The 17,213-nt window shown below is 51.0% G+C and overlaps 1 protein-coding gene across 2 annotated transcripts; it reads right to left on the bottom strand.

Annotated features, from left to right (window-relative positions):
* Positions 1–4,795: 4,795 nt before the first annotated feature.
* SHISA2 (shisa family member 2) lies at positions 4,796–10,321 on the bottom strand. Of its 2 annotated transcripts, XR_005826479.1 has the most exons (3): positions 9,649–10,321; positions 6,820–7,700; positions 4,796–5,749 (listed from the first exon to the last, which is right to left on the bottom strand). XR_005826479.1 is itself a non-coding variant. In XM_040584460.1 (2 exons), the coding sequence occupies exons 1-2, from the start codon at positions 9,950–9,952 to the stop codon at positions 7,147–7,149; spliced, it is 858 nt and encodes a 285-aa protein (XP_040440394.1). In that variant the 5' UTR covers positions 9,953–10,321; the 3' UTR covers positions 4,796–7,146. The 2 variants fall into 2 exon arrangements, 1 of the variants encoding a protein (XP_040440394.1); XM_040584460.1 differs by having other exon boundaries at positions 4,796–7,700.
* Positions 10,322–17,213: the final 6,892 nt, after the last annotated feature.

The raw sequence follows: 17,213 nt of genomic DNA on the forward strand, positions 1-17,213 counted from the left end.
GGCGTGTGGCAGATATCTTTCAGGTGTAAGCTGAATGCTTTGTTTTTATAGCTACATCTTGGTGTGCTAAGTACACCTTCTGGTACACTTACCTCGTTACAGCTTACCTCATCTTCAGCTGGTAGGGGTGTTAGTTATTATGGTTAGTAACTTGTGAGGAGGGTGACAGGTGGTATGTACGTGCCTCAGGGCCAGCTTAAAGCAAGCTTTATTGTCTCACTTTACTGCTAAATCCACCTTCCAGGGGCGATTTCACTCACACCATGAGTATTCTGGTCTAGAAGATGTAGCCCATTTCCTCCGCCCCATGGGCTATACCTTGACCTGTTGGTTGTACTAGCGGGAGTAGGCTGTTGTGCTCACAGCGAGGCCCTCCGTCGGGTGAGCCGGTGGCAGGGTATGCAGGGTGTGTGGGCTGCCTTGGCAAGGGGGGCTCGGGTCTATGGTGGGTCGTCGTTTACAGAACGAACAGGCTCCCTAAGGTGGATTTGGGGCACCGCCAAGTTCTTCGGGTTTTAAGTGTTTGTGCTCATAGTTCCCAGGCGGATGCTTTGGTGGGGCAAGCATCAGGATTTAGGGCTAGGCATGGTGGGGTGTCTAATCCCAGTTTGTGCCCTAACTTTCGTGAGGTTTGATTAGTCAGGGGTGCTAGGATCGTTTTGAGGTTGGCTTTGGGGGCATCTTCAGCTTACGGCAGCTCAGTTACATTTTGATCCCAGTTGTTGTGATAACCCTTGACTCACTCTTTATGCCGTGTGACTGTTGGTTTTGGTTCCTTGTGTAACCACGGTGGTGGCTGGCACAAGATTTACCAACCCTGGAGTGTTGCTATAACTTAGTCAAGCTTACTCTTATTGCTCAATGTTAAGTACCGCTGAGTACCCGTGGGTGTGTGGCTGAGCAAGGTGTTTGGGGCTACAACTGTGATGAGTGTGATGCCCGCTCCTTTCATCTTGGTGAGAGGTTCAGGGCATTTACAGTGGGCTGCAGATACTTGCACGTATATGTCGAGCCAAAACCAACGGTAAGGTTAGGACTAAGTCTTTTGTCCCTTGGTGTAGAGGTTAGGCTGCTTGGCACCTTCAGTGCCATGCTTTATTGTAAGCTACAGGGACTTGTTCATTGTTCACTCAGTGTTACGTGTTGGGCCTTGGGAGAGGGGGGTGGCCTTGTCTGAAGTTTTAGTGGAGAAAGGATGAGAGTTTTGGGGTGTCATTTATTCATGTAATTTCAGCGCTGAAAACATGTGGAACATGATGAAATTCATGGTGAATAAATAAACGTGGCTTTGAGTGGGATAGAATAGTGAAGAGGTTACTGGTGTTGCTTGGGAAAGTAGAGGGAGTGAGAGAGTGATAAGCTACGTCTGACAAACATTCATAAACAGCAATACGTGTCAGTGTTAGCGGGGGTAACGGAGTGGAAAACAAAGTGCATCAGTGTCAAGGTGATTCCCCAAACACACAAACCATCTCATTCAGTAGCTCCTGAGTAACAGACCGCCGACTGCGTGATGCCCAGGTCTTAGATTGTATTTACCCAGTGCACTGGAAGGGCAGCCTGAAGACACCCAAAAAAAAAAAAAAAAAAAAAAAAAAAAAAGAGAACAAGAGAACAACAAGTGCTAAAGAGGGAAAATGCCATAATCAGGGACTAAACAGTTGATAAATAGCCTACCAGATGACTCATGGAAAAGCGAGGTTTGGGGAATGGGCAAGTTATAGCCCTGACAGAGGAACCAGAAGTGCGAAAGAGCAAGTTGTGCTAGGAGTGTAGGGGGAAAGAATGATCCCGAAGCTAATCATGCAGGGCCTTATGTGCAACGGCAGATGTTGATTTCATTCGAGAAGAATGATTAGTAGATAACCTGATACCTGAAACCGGTCTGGCAAGAAAGGATTTAAGTATTATGACCTGCTACCATTCATGGTATGGGCTGGAGCGCTGTCATATCCTGGAGAAATTATTAGTGTATAGAGTCGAGGGAGATGGATTTAGTCCGAGGGGATAGAGTGTATATTCCGTGTGTCATTACTTAGATAATCCTTGACAAAATAGGTGGCTGCAGGTAGGGGGTATGCCCGGTTATGCAGCGATGGGTTCAGTACATACATTAGATGTATTTACTATGTTGAGTTGCAACGTAATGGGGTAAATATATTAATGCACTATTATACATGGGGGGATGGGGGGGCACAGTGAGTTGTGGGTGGAGCTGGGGGAGCTGTAGGATAACTTGGTGCAAAAATGCCAGCTCAGGGCTGGCGGGAACTCTTAAGAGGATGGGCAGTCTTCATTCTTTGGTTTACAAGACCCATGTTTTTATAAACTATTAGAATGTTTTTAGTATTTAAGGATTTTGTTTTCTAAGGCCCCGGTGAGGGGAAGGAGAATTAGAAGGATTGTGAAATAGGTGAGGGAGGCTTGTTGACTAATGGTGATGAATGGGTGTTCTGCAGGTTGGCTGCCTGCTCATGTTAGGACAAAGGGGTTGGTGACGAGGAGTCAGAGTAGTAGTTGGGAGAGGGGGAGGAAGGTTATTGTGCATTGTTTGGATTTATGGAGGAGAGGTCTTAAGAATTGTACTAGTACAGAGGCGGCTAGTACTAACACTCCATCTAGTTTGTTGGGGATTGAGCATAGAATGGCGTATGCAAATAGAAAATATCACTCAGGCTTGATGTGAGGGGGTGTGACTAGTGGGTTTGCTGGTGTAAAGTTTTCTGGGTCTCCTGAAAAGCTGGTTTTTGTGCTGTTCCCCTGGATGGCTCAGTGGTTTGGGCACCACGGGTCGGCCAGACCCCTGTCTTGGTCTAAGCCAGCGGACCAGCGTGGGCTGAGCCCAGCGGGATTGCCTACAGCTGCCCTGGGGCACTGCTGTGCCCCCAGTTCCCCTTGTGATGACACCAGCAGTGTGCTGGCATGTGCTATGGGCAAACCAGTGCCAGCCCAGCTAGGATGGATTTTGCTGGCTTCTCCCCACCATCGTTACTGCTTACCGTGCACGCAGCCACTGAGCATGGCACACTGGACGCTTCAGTGCCTTAAATAGGTAGCAATGTTCAGAAACAGGCACTGAAAAAGTACACCTCATACTTCAAACTGCCTGCAAGCAGGAAAAAGGAGAAATTGTTTAGGGAAGTCTGGGAAGATGGAACTGAGTAATGAGATGAAATTGCACAAGCAAAAAGGCATATGGCCTCTCAGGGCGGGTTTCCATCATCCCACATGGAGCTGTGTGACTTGCCCTGGAGAGCCCCACGGGAAGCGCTCAGCCAGGGCGGCAGGGTGGGTGAAGTGACTGCGGGAGTGTTTCCATCACTCTGTAGCCATATAAGGCTAAAAAAGTATTTATGGGCCACGCAGCAGGCTTAGAAGTGTGGCTGCAATTTTTTCTAATCCTCATATTTTTGGCTCTTACACTGTAAGGGAGAAGATCAGCTCTCCTGTGGAACAGATGCATGTTCATTGGTAGGACCTGGAAGCTGCCGTGCCCATCCTGGTCCCAGGTCCGAGCCCGTCCCTGGGCTGCCACAGCACTGCTGTGCAGCGGCGCTGTGCCGGGCGGGTCCAGTGATTGTGTTGTACGTGGGACTATTCCTTCTGAGTTGCAACCAAACAGATCCTGGTCTCAGCTAGCACTGTAGCCTACAAGGTGAGTAAATGCACCTTTCCTAACCACCACTTGTGCTTGCACGGAGTTGGTTTCCACACTCTTTCCCCATGCCATCCATAGTCACCATCTGCAGCAGGAAAAATCCTACCCCTCTCAACCGAGGGAAAAAACCTAACAAGCAAATATAAAAATAAAAAGCAAACCATGTGAAAAGATGAGAGAAAACTTTGACACAAACCGTTGGCCTTTCCTGCTGCAAAGTGTTCACCACCTCAGCAAATCTGCTGTAAGCCATGGCTGACCCCTCTCCTTCCCTGCCAGCTTTCTGCTTCCAGCCCTGCTGCTTCACCTCCCCCAAATGCCAGGAAGCCATACATAGCATTTTGGGATGCACTACAATACAGACTGGCCAAGGCTATGTTCTTCCCAGACTGTTCTTGCCTGTTCATTTGAGTCATAAATGTGCAGATCTGAGAAAGCCCAACTTCCCATCCATGCCCTTCCTGCTCCCCCAGCCGCCCTCCTACTTGCCCTCGTGGTGCAGCATTGGCAGCGCCAGTGCTGGTATCACCAGTGGCAGGAGGGAGCAATCACTGTGAAAGCGGAGCGGCCTTGTCCCAGTCTGCGTTATGCACCCTTGCACAAGGGGGCTTGGTTTTTGTCTCACAAGGATGACATTTGCTCAGGTGAGAAGGGTCCCTGTGCAGAGGGAGGTGGGGAACAGCACAGCCACTTACCAGCAAAGTATTTCAAGTGCATAGCTCAGTAACTGTGAATCCAATTGTAAGCAAAAATTCTCTGAAAATGTGTATTTTGTATGCATAGATTTGTATGTATGCAGAGTATTTGGCATTAATTGGAAAGGGAGAGGACCATGGCTCTACCCATCTTGCTCCCACCACTGGCCCCCAACCTCCCTGCGGCCACTGGGACGTGAGGCGTCCCAGCGCACCTGATGCTGAGGTGCCCTCTCCCCGCTCCCCTTCCCTCCAAACCCTCAGACGTGCCCCACCATTCACTCAGCCATGTAAATTGTTGGTTTTGCTGTTGTTCTTTAAAAACACAGCCAAAAAGCCAAACTTTGCTTTCTGCCAGGACTGGAAAACTGGGTTGGTCAGATGGGCTCTTGTAGACAGAGGAAACTGAGGGGGAAAAAAAACTGTAACAAAGCAAACAAAGTCACACCATAAAGCATTTATTAAGAAACAAAGGGGCCTTTTTTCTTCGTTTGTAAGAAACACTTTAAAGCAAGTGCCCTTTCAGAGATTTAAAAGCTCTATCAAATGGTAACATTAGTTTTACATTATTGTACATGACATTTAAAAAGAACCCCACGACATCTCACAAACTTCCTTTTATTACAACTCAGATTTCTCTGCCTTCAGTTGTAAATTAATTTCTACAGATTTAAATTTAACTTATTCTTTTATTTTTAAACAAGTAAACAATATACAAAGAGATTCACCTGAATTTCATAGGTCAGAGGAGGTGTCCTTGCCAGGGCAGATGCAAGGCAGGCAGTGCATGCTGGTGCGGGGGCAATAGCTGGCTTGGTTCACAGTTAGAAAAGATCACACAGGTGTGGACAAGCTTGCCGTCTGGCCACCAGTTACAGACTGGGTCTCACCTGGGGTCGAGCACCTCCAGCTCCTGCCGGAGCCAGCAGCAGCTGAAGGCAGGCATGCCAGCCCCTGCGCCTGCCACCAGCTCAGCTTTCCAAGGTCAGCGTGGGACCAAGCTGTAACGTGGGCAGGTAAAACCCTACATCCCCACGAGACCCGAGTGCACGCTGGGTCCTTCAAAAGCCTGGCAGCACCCAGCGCTGGTGCACGTACTGCCTTTAAAGTTCCCCCAAGCGGTGTGGGCAGTGCAGGCACCCAGCACCTCCAGCAGCTGGGCGCTGCCTGGCCAAAGCCGCCCAGCCTGGCTGGAGGGGAAGCCAGGGCTCGTAAGCCAACCTTTCTGTCCAGGTCCTACATGCTGGATGGGCGATCACGGCCAGGAACAGCAGACCTGGGATAGACCGCCTATTCATTTTCCTACGTCAGTCGTCAAACCGTTTCAGCCCGCTGCAGACTGCCTGTGTGTGGCATGTTTATGAGTAAACCGTTGGATCTGGCAGTGCTTCTGCACCTATGTGTAATTTAATAACAGACATACAAAAAATAGTAGTATCACAGTTATTGCTACATATTGATACAGTATCAGACAATAAGAAACCTTTTATCAGCTCTGGTCTGGTTACACTAATCGCCCACTTTTGGTATATGCCCCCCAGTCCTCTGTTGCAGTGTTTTGGCTGAAGAGCAAAGGGATGGAAATGCAGAGATCTACGACTTTTTAAGAGACAAAACCAGCCTTAAATAGTTTGTTGCATCCAGGGTGATATATTACAATTAGCACAGTCCAATTATTCCCAGCACACTGCTCATCTTTAGCCGGGAGAGGTATTTCTCCCCAGCTGAAACAAAGCAAGTCAGAGCCACCAGCTCCAGTGCAAAGCGCCGGAGCAGGGCTGGGGCAGGCTGGTGGGGGAGGAAAGAGCCCGTTTTCCTACGGTCTGACTCCACCACAAGCAGGGTTGAGGGCTGACAGCTTCGTGTGCAGTCACACGGGTTTACTGTTTCATGGGAAGTGAGGTTAAAGCAGGCGTGCCTGGAGTCACAGCGCGACCTTTCTCCACAAAGACAGTCTCTGCTCAGATGCCGCTAGCTGTACCAAAAGCTTTGCTGAGCATCAGGAAGAGCAAGCACCTGGTACCCTGTTTTTGCTAAAAAGTTCACAAAGATAAAGTCTGTGCAAACCACTACTGGGTCTTGATCTCGAGATAAAACCAAATCAAGAAGGGTTTCAAGTGCACTGGAAGGAAGAGCTGAATAATTCACGCTCTTCCAATTCCTACATAAATACCAGGGACAAGGAAAATCGGTCTTTGCAAGACTAAGCCTTTCATGGCATTTCACCCCAAAATGGGGAGGGGGTGGGGGTGGGGTGTGTAAGGAGCCACAGGGGCTGGTACCAGCACCCAGCACACAGGGATTGCACTGTTCAGCTCTCGGTTGTGATTGTCTGTAAAGCAATGGGAAACGTCATTAAGGAGCTGGGAGAGGAGAAAAGAGGTTTCTTAAGTACTGCAGTCTTCTGCAGTGTAACAAAACTCTTTCTACGAATTAATTAGGCAAATACTTCTGACCATGTCATACCTGAAGGGCACTTAATGGCTCCAGCATTTATCTTGCAAGTACAGTGATCTGAAATACATATGCATTTTCAGCGTAATCCTTTACCGCCATAAATCACGCACTGGAATGAGAGCGTATCTGGCAACGTTAATTCAGAGATATCATCCTACAGTTTCTGGCAATGGACCCCGATGAAAATAAATTTATAAACACTGTCTGACATGCATGAGCCTCTCAGAATTATTTACAAGTGATGTTCTGGGAGCTTCGTTCCGAGGAAGCACTTCTCCTTCGTTCAGTTTAGATATTAAAATCTGCCGGGTGTGGAGGGGGAGGAAGGCGTCAGCGCTACACAGTCACAGCTGGGTACATCTTCTGTTCGCTGTTGGTGTGCGGGTAGGGAGACTGGATCTGCCTGTAGCCGCTCTGCAAACCGTCCAGGAAGGGGGGCACAGGGGTCAGCGGCATCGAGTCATGCTGCACAGCGTAGCCCACGTACTGGGGGTGCAGGTACTGCCCCTGGTGCGGCACGATCTGGGTAGCCTGCTGGCAGTTCAGCACTGAGAAGTTCGTTGGCATGTTGACGTAGACGTTATTCATGGTCCCTTCTGGCAAACAGCAGTTGGTCTGGGACCTGGTCGGGGGGGCTCTGGCCCCCGAGTTGGCACTGGAGCTGGAGCTGGCAGCAGTGCTCGACTGGCGGGAGGAGGAGCCGCGGGAGGTGCTGGCACTTGGGATCATGGGGATCGTCTCCATCAGGCGGGTGCCCCCAGGGGCTCGGCTTTGCTGGGGCTCCTGCTTGGGCCGCAGGCATCTGCAGCAGCAAGCTGCCACCAGCGACCCCAAGATGATGAAGGCAACAAATACAGATCCAACGATAAGGAACGGCACGTAGATGGGCACTGCAACAGCAAGGAAAACATTGTCACTGGGGGGGCAAGGACCAACCTCAGCAGCTCTGGCAGAAGACTCCCCCCCTCACCCAAGCCAAGCCCCCCCACCCCCAGCACAGGTCAATGCAGGGTGAGCACTAAAAGCTGGGTGGGCAGCTGAGCGTTTTACACAGGCAAGATGAAAAGGGCTGCCAAAGCCAATGGCTAGCATTTCCAAAAGCATCTTTAAAGTTACTAGCAGGGAGGCAAGGCCACTGCTCCTGCCTGGAGGGAGGACAGCTAGTTGCTGTTGATGGTGGTCTAGACCGCATCAACCACTACTCCACACCTTACCAGATGGGGTCTCTGATACACCCTACTAGAAAAATCCGGCACGAGAACGCTGGGTTTTGGTCGAGGAGCACAGGGTAGTCAAACACCAGTGCTGCATCACATCCCACTTCAGCACCAGCCCTCTCTGGTGCTGTCACCCCTTGGGACAGGGAGGCAGCCAGGCAGTGACCAGGCATCAGCCACAGGGGCTCTGCCACCCTGCAGCCCTGGTGCAGAGCAGCCAGATGCTCGTCCCATCAGCTCTGGGTGCAGGGAGAAACCATGGGGGAGGTGGTAGGGCAACAGCTCCATGCTCCAAAGCTTCACTGCCAGCAGATGAGCAGCATCACTCCTTGCAAGGCTTAAAGAAGGGACATCAGGGCACAAAGAGTGAAGGGTGGGAGCATAAAGCGTGGGTGATGCTTCAGTGGTGGGGTCAGAGGCCTGACAAGGCAGATGGTGAACACCATCCCTGGAAAGACCTGGGCTCCAGTTGTTCTGCATTCCCAGGGAAAAAGCTGTTTCCTCTGCCTCTGTAAGAAATCTGCATGGATATATCCAGGAATAATGAGGGGAAGGTGCCTCCCTTTAGCACTTGCGGATGCTCAGGACGACAAGCCTGGGCTTCATCATCCCCGCTGAAACCTGGCAGTGCCGAGGCACAGGTAGGGCTGTGGAGCTCTACCTGACCAGCGCTAAGGCAGCCCTGGCACAGCAGCTGCCCCTCCTGCAAGTTACCCAGTGCCAGCACATGGCTGTGGCTCCCAAACCTGCCGACCAGTAAATATTAACCAAGAAAATGAATTGTCAAGAAAAATGCCTTGTTCTCAGAACTGCAAAAGGGGGGTTGTCTGGCTGCTTGTCAGACCAACTCCTTGCACAGCTAATTGGGTGGAGCAAGTTATAAGCAAAAGGGCCCATTTCTCCCACAATTTTAGCGCTTTTCAAACAAAAGGCTTGCAAAAAATCGGCTCTACTTCCGCGCCTGGTGCTGGAGTAGCGCTTGAGCAGGTGCACACACTTGCTACAGACTGCAGCAGGCAAGTTTTCTGAGAGTAAATCTGTCCTAATTATAACATCACTTCAGGCTACTTCTAGTGCATTCAGCGGGTGCGGACGGCAGCGAGGGCGCTGGGCAAGCGCGAGGCATCCCTCAAACAGCAGCAGAAAGGTAGAGTTTATCCTTGAAAGTTAATCTTGTAAAAAGTGGGGGCTCCCGAGTGGGAAGAACACCCACAATTAGAGTGGGGGCCCGGCCAGAAGTCATTCCGACATGTCACCTTGCTTGCTTTGTTTGGCTCGTATGGGCCATTCGTCTCTTCCTTCCCACGAGGGGGGCAGAGCAGCCCGCTCGGAGCGGGGCAGAGCCCGTGCCCGCCGGGACGCGGCGTCGCCCCCTTTTAAAGGGGACAGGGCTGGACTTTCAGCGAGGGGGAGGGAGAAAGAGGCCGCCACGCGTGGGGCCCCGGCCCCCGTTCAGCAGCTGCGGACGGGTTCAGCCGGCCCCGCCGCCGCCCGTTCCGCCCCACGACGGGCCGGCGGCGGGGGGAAAGGGCGGCGGGAAGCCCGCCGAGACCCGCGGGGGCCGGGCCGGGGCCGCCTCACCTGCCGCAACCCCGCGGGGGCCGGGCCGGGGCCGCCTCACCTGCCGCGCCGTCGGGGCCATCCTTGCCGGGGCGGCCGGGCTCGCCGCCGCCCTGCCGCCGGTCGTTGTCGCAGGCGCCCTGGTCGAGGCGCGCCTCGGCGCTGGAGCAGCAGTACCGGAGGGCGCAGCTGCCGCAGCAGATGGTGGCGTCGCCGCCGTCGAAGCGCTCCGGGCACTGGAAGCCGTCCCGCCAGCCGCCCTGCCCGTCCAGCCAGCCGTGGCAGTACTCGCCGCTGGCCGCGGCCCCCGCCGGCAGCAGCCAGCCCAGCGCCGCCAGCAGCAGCCAGCACCGCCCGCCCCGCATGGCGCCGCCGAGGGGGCGGCGGGCGGGCGGCCGCCCGGTCAGAGCCCCCCCGCGCCGGGGCCGCGCCGCCCGGCCTCCCGGGGCGTGCAGCCGCCGCGCTGCGGGGAGTCTCGCCGCGGGTCCTGCCGCCGCCGCATGCCCGGCGCTGCCCGCGGGGTGCGGAGCCGCCGCCACCGCCGGGAGGGACCGGCCGAGCGGCGCGGGGGGGGGGCGGCCGGCGCCGCTACTCGCGACTCCCTCCCCGCCGCCGCGCCGCCGCGGCCCGGCCCTGCGCCGCGCCCATGGGCGAAGCAGGCGGCAGCGGGACCGACCTCCGCCCGCCCGCCCGGGGGGCGACCAGCAGCGCGCCCCGTCCGGCGCCGCGCCCGCCACGGCCGCTGGGGGGGGCGGTCGCCGCGCCCCGCCCTTATAGGCGGTGGCGGCCCCGTGCGCATGCGCCCGCCCGACGGGGCGGCACCGCTGGCCCGGCCCGCCGCGGGAGGGGGCTCCGCCGGGGGGCGGCCCGCTACCCCCTCCGAGAGCGGCGCGGCCCGGCGGGCTCCCCGCCGAGGGGTACAGCCGGACCCAGCCCCAGCCCCCCGGGCGGCGGCCCCCCGGCCCGCCCCCCGGCCGTGGCTTTGCCTCCCCGCTCCTCCCAGCGCAGCGGCAGCGCCAAGGCGCAGGGATGCGCTTTCCAGCCCGCCCGAGCCGCTCCAGCGGCCGGGAAGTTTGTTGTTTCGCTCTCCTGGAAACCGGCTCACGTGTTGCCAACCAAAACTTTCGCCACCGAGGGAGAAACCGCGTCTTTTTATTGAAAAAGGCAGAAACCGGGCAGCTCCGGTCCCTGGTGCTGTTCTTAAATCCTGCTGCGAGGGAGGTGACCGCACCGTTATGTTTATTTATTTCCCTCATTTTTTCAAACTTTCCTTCTACAATTACATCGTTGCTTCTCACTAACAACACACCGGTCCTTCCCCCTCCACCTTCATCTCCCTCTTTTGTTCCCTCCACCGCTGCGCGGACAGCAGCAGGCTTCCGCAGGGGTATTAGCCTGGACCAGCGGATTCTGGTCAAATTACGGCCCAGGTAATTAATTCCCTCGTGCTCCCCCGCCCCCCCCCCCCCCCCCCCCCCCCCCCGGTGCTCGCAGCGGTTGTTTCCCAGCCCCGTCCCCTCCGCGGCCGGGCTGGGTGCCGAGGCGGTTCCCACGCGTCTCCCGCCGCACCTCAGAGGGATCAGGAACCCGGAGCTCTGGGAAAGCGTGTCGTTACCGAGATGAAAAGCGGGATTGCGGCGCGACAGGTTCTGCATCGCCCGTATCGACCCGGCTGGACAAACGGGCAGAAACGTGCAGGAATTTTCCCGGCGGAGCCGGCGATGCTCCAGTCCCAAACCCGAGCAGCAGCTGCCGGGGGGGGGGGGGGGGGGGGGGGGGGGGGGGGGGGGGGGGCGCCCCACGACAGATGCCATACCCTGGGCCCGCAGTGCCACAGCACCCACTGCCCCCCCTCCCCCGTGTGTGGGTCAGCGGCGAGGGACGGGGGGCGCCTGGGGAAGGAGCTAAAGCCACCGCCAAACGCGTGCGTTCACAGAGGTCTTCCGACAAGACCATTGTCATCACCCATGGCTCGGGCTGGCGTTTTTATAATAGGAAAAGCAGCTTCTTGATTCTTTTGTACGTGGCAGGCAAAATCCTTTCCCAGCCCCCTCCCTCACGTCCATGGTTGCACTGACCCCCGGGGAGGTATATCTCGTTCAACAGCAGTAACACACTTCTGGAAGATAAGGCTTCTTCTACCTGTCTAGCCCACCTGTATTCCCAGTCAGGAGCCCTTGATCGCAACAAAATACCGGCACCAGATCCCTTGCCGAGATTACCTGTAACAGGTACTTTATATATTCAAGCTCAGAATTTGTCTCAGCTTGTCTGGGTAAAACCAGAGATAATAGCACACCTCATGATGCTTTTGTAAAACTTAAAAACATCTGGCACTTTGCAAAATGCTTTAGAACATATTCAGCAAGACTAATCAGCATAAAGAATTTTTTTCTAGCTGTCTTTACAAGCTAATCAGGTAATATCTGTATAATTTAAAGTGCACAAAAAAAAAAAAAAAAAACCCAAAAAAAAAAAAACCAAACCCCAACACCAAACCAAAATATGCAAAAATGCATCTGTATAGCAACTATCTTTTCTATTCTGCAACTTTCTCACACACTTTCTTGTGTCTAGCAACCTCATAACATTAGCTCAATCTATTTCAACATGAACTAAACCCATCACTAAGGCCCCAGAGCACACAGGACACCAAGCTCACGGGGTCCCATCCAAACGATCACATTCAGCTTTTAGAAACAATTGAAACATCATATATATGTTAGAGTGGGCAAATATTTAAAGCCTAGAGATATTCAGTAATGCTCACATCATTTATAAATCTCTACTCTTTGCTTTATTTTTTTCTAGAACGTTGAATTTTTACTCTTTCTACCAGGTGTAGTTTTCTGAGGCCTTTGGCACAGTAGAAATGTTCTTTGCCCTTCTTAAGCCAAATGCATGATCCCAGGAAAGCAAGTACCACATTTTATTTCAGTCATTTGAAGAACTCTCACACTGTTCTGTGATTCCTGAAAAATCTTCTCAAAGCAAGGAAAATAGTTAAAATTACTTCTGTTAGTCGTCTGAAACTGATAAAAGTGCATTTTCCGTAACATTTTTGATGCTTTGAACTGCAAGCTGCCTGTGCAGCAGTACAGGGAGGAAGTACATTTACAGCACCGTACAGCTTTTCCAGGACACAGTGTCCAGCCACTGCGCTGGCCATGGCAGTGATAACCACACAGCTGCACGCCCGGGCACGGAGCTGTGACACAGCCCCCTGTTCCAGTGCCAGACCAGGATGCTGATCCTTGCAGGCCAAGCTGCTGTGGGTTAATCGCCACCACATGCTTAAATGACTGTGTCAGACCGGTGTCTTCTTACCTTGTAGATTCATTCAGTCACTGCCTTGACAGGTATTGTCCTTATTGTAACAAAGGCTTTTTTTCTGTTTTACTACTACAATCCCTCTACAGATGGGAATTTTTCACAAGTATGTGCCTTCAGAGCGCGGTGCTTTGCTTTCCTTAGGTTTGCAGGCCCCGTTTGCTAAAAGCTCCTTGCAAATGCAACTGCTTCTACATCAAAAAAAGACATCATAAATAGGAAAGGCATGAAAAGAGGGATAATACAAAAGCACGATTTTCATCTTGAACAGCTCCCACTTCAGAAGGGGGGAAAACAAGGACACCCCACCTTGAGTCTGAGCTGCTGAACTGGTCACAGTGTGGTACCACAAACATTTGTCGGGGCTGGCTGTGGGCAGGAAGGGGAGAAGAGACAGGACAAATTGGAAGAAACTGTAACAAGAAACAACAGTGCCTCTCCCACTTGGGTGTCCATCTTAACAAATTCTCCAAGACAAAGCAGGAACACAGACCTGTCACCTTGTTCTGTATCTCTATTTTTGTTGGAATCTCCTTAGAGCAGGGAAAAGGAAAACCCTGCGACACCACTCTCCAAGCTGCCGTGAGCTTCTGTGGGCGGGTAAGCAGCTCTTGCTGTTAGGGATGTTTTGCTTTTCCTGTTGCATTTCCAACCCATGCTCTGAGATTTACCACACTCCTTCAATGGTAACAGACACACAGAACCCGCAGCAACTCCTATCCCCTTTTTCTTTTGACTCACTGGAGACAAACTTTAGATGTTGGGTGGATGCCGCCTCCTCTTCTCCTTTGGGATATTCATTCTTGGTAGCCCAGTCACTCGGGTACAAGTGAGTTTACCTGCTTTTCATTGCCCAACCCTGGATGCCAGACAGGCTTCTATGTACCTTTCTCATTACATTTAGCTAGTCTATCTACCATTACATCATTACTGTCAAACAATATTGTAACCTCATCCGAAACTTGGCAATTCCTTTGGCTCTGCAGTTGTGTCCACAACATTGCAAATCAGAAGTGTAAATGAAAACTTGTAACCTGAATTCTTCTCCCTCCTTTCTCCCAGAGACAAGCTAGAATTCATCATCATGGTACTATTGTTTAGATTACTTGGCACGTAAAAGCCATGCCATGCTTACTGCCAGAGCTGGATTTTATAGCAGTTTGTACTCCATCACTAGATTCCTCTTCCTGGTAATACAAAGTAATGGAATCAATTCCCACCCGAAAGCCAAGCTGAGTATGTAGGGGTTTAGTTATTTAAAAAACCCACACAAACTGTTTGTCTTGTCGTTTGGGGTGGATTTTTTGAACTTCCAAACAAATTACCTTGAAGTCAGAAATCCCTGCATCTCGTACATTTATCCTGGCAAAATTGCTTCTCAGGTAAACCCGTATTTCCTGCCGATAAAGCAATGCCTTGCTGCCCCCATGTGAAGCTGGTGGGAAGGGTAGCGTTATTAAAGCACCATCACGAAGGGGTTTGTACGGAGAACTGTTGCAATTAAGAGCACAGTCCTTACTGACAGGTTATATTAATGTCATTTCCCAAATGAGGATATTTACCAGAATATATGAGCTTAACTTACTAGGGTTTCCTTCTCCTCCTGCCCTGGTTATTAGCTACCTTTTACACTAGTATAGCTGTACCTGTGATAAGTATTATTTAAACACTATCAGTATATTTAAATGCCCAAACTGCTACTCTGATTGTGGTATTACTTGCATAAGCTGGACTGGTTTTTATTTCTGCTTAGGGAACATATTTAATATCTACATTTTTAAATACACATGTATTCATAGCAGAAAGGCTTTCTTTTATTGGCTCTCATTTCCTGGAAAATAATTAGAACAAGATGACCTAAGGGGAAAAAAAAAAAAAAAAAAAAGAAAAAACACCAAAACCCTCACAGAAAGAGTCAAAGGAGTGCAAAAATAACTGAATGAAATTATATGAAGCTAGCACACCTCAGGGGCTGGGCCTGTGAATCTGCACACCAAGCACATCAATGTGCAGAGCTCAGCTTCTGCTATCAGTGCTCGCTGCCTCAGTGCATGCAGCACTGACAGCAGACATCAGCGCTGGCACCACGTTATCATAGCTGCTGCAGACACCTCCAGTATCGCACGTCTGGCTCCAAAATGCACCCGTGTCTCGATAATGGGGTTAAAGGATGGAGGCTGAAGGGAGGTGACCAGGTAACGGTATCTGTAACTGCTGGGGGACATCACCTTCCAAATTCACCAGGGCAAGATTGCAACAAATTAAGGAGGAGACTGTTTCTAAGAAAACTTCCCCCAGTTTCAACACTGAGCCCTGTTGGACCAGGGCTTTAGGGAGTTTGCTAGCATCGTCCTCCAACTATTTGGCACTGATCAATACAACTGTCATGCTTTTCTCCTGGGGCATCTTAGTATATTGATTTTTGGAGCTCCCACTTACTGCAGACACAACGGATTGCTGTTAGAATATATAAAAGCCTGGACAAAAAGCTGATGTGCACATCTTCAATTTGAAAGGGGTTTCCTAACTGAATTATAATTTCTGCTCTAACCGATCACTCAAGCCACTAGCAAGAAGAAAAGAATGTTAGCTCCCCCCCCCCCCCCCCGGCAAAAAGAGAGAAAGAATTACTTCTTGTGGACTAAATCCATCTTCCCACAGCCTGCCCTCCCAGTGAGACAGGCCAATTTGACAAGGTATCATTATTATAAAGTTATTTCCATTAAAAGAAGAAAATCCCCGAAGTACAAGGATTTTCCATATTCACACTCCCATTTATGCCATGCAGAGCATAAAGCATAAAGATTTTATCAAATAGAGGAAGAGAGGACTAAGGATAATTTCAAAACAAATTTACTGTTGCTCACCTCCTAATACCATAGCACAAGACAAGGATTCAGGCACCACATAGTGAATGTAGCATCACTATACAGCTGTAGTCCACATTGCTGCCTGAACAGTAAGATTAATGAGCTGCAGGTGAGGACAAAAAAAAAAAAAAAAGTGCTGCTACTCTTGGTACAGTTTAACAGGACTTACTACAGCTTAATTTGCAGTTTTAGATTTTATATACTGATTATTAGTGCAGATGAGCAAGAATCAGCAACCTGGTGCAAAACATTATTTACAGGAACATTTTCTAGATCAAGGTTTTTTTTATACTGCTTACAAAAGAAGTAAAAAGACTATCTGCTTGCATCATTGCTATTTGACTTGACATCAATAGCACAGCTCAAATACAACTTACCTTAAAGATGATATAACCTAGCAATGAGGCTTTGGAATCCCCACACCCCCCCAAATTCTCAGAGGTAATTTTAAATGATACATCTGCCACTCTGCAACGGTGTTTGTTTTTTAACGTTACTATTTCTGTCACTGCTGGAATGCTATCACCATCCATCTGCCTGAGCCCACGATCTTATTCAAGCATGCCTTTTGCCCCAGTATTGCTCAGCAGCTCCGAAGCCTGGCAGACCCCGTCATCACCACAGCGCGGGTATCACCATGACAGAGCAACAAATAACAGCTGTACCGGCTGCTGTGGCACTAGAAATAAAGCGTGGGGAGAGGTGATGAGGAAGGTGATACTTCTCAAGTGTAAAGTGACAAATTACACAGAAAAGTATTTCTAGCTAAATACTGTTACTAACAAAGTATAAATTCAAGCTAACAGGCATTTGCATTAGACCTACATCTCCAGTACAACAATTCTTGCCCTGCATGGGGCAATCTGGACGAGCTCCCGCAGCCTCCCTGTGGTTCCAGCCACTTCTGCACATCTCTGATACAGGCAGGAGGTTGCTGTTGGCACTGACAGAGCATTACCATGCCTGAAGCCAACATAAACAACATTAAAAGCCTTCCCTCTTTACTCGCAGAGCAGAGCTCAGCATCAACTTCACTTTACTACCAGGGGATTGAGTAGGAGCTTTGCCCTTGTGGTCTGTACTGCATAAGCTTAGCTAACGGCCAAAGCAGGTCTCACCCTCCCTGGGGATCAGGCTGACTTCTGGTTTGGCTGCCGGAGGTAAGTGAACACCTGCCTGCTCGTTGAAAGTTACTCTTGTTTAAGCATTACACTGCTACCATGGGGGTAAGCAATGGTGACGTTGGCTGCAGCGTGTTCCTTCAGCCAGCCACCAGTTCCTCTAGTCAGCGGTCAAAATAAAAGGCAAAAGGAAGAAAAGACCATTCCTATTTGAAACGGAGATAATGCTAAGACTCATTTCCACGGCATTCAGGCTAGCACATTTCCTTTTGCTGTCACTTCTGTAGGTTCACTTGGTCCAACCC

Source organism: Falco naumanni, chromosome 2 (genome assembly GCF_017639655.2).
Source record: "Falco naumanni isolate bFalNau1 chromosome 2, bFalNau1.pat, whole genome shotgun sequence".
NCBI lineage: Eukaryota > Metazoa > Chordata > Aves > Falconiformes > Falconidae > Falco > Falco naumanni.

Bases quoted from the DNA above. Each gene is read 5' to 3' on its own strand.
- SHISA2 (XM_040584460.1), bottom strand. From the start codon at position 9,952: ATGCGGGGCGGGCGGTGCTGGCTGCTGCTGGCGGCGCTGGGCTGGCTG. The intron at 7,701-9,648 runs GTGAGGCGGCCC...TTGCTGTTGCAG, and splicing joins TGGCCCCGACGGCGCGGCAG to TGCCCATCTACGTGCCGTTC.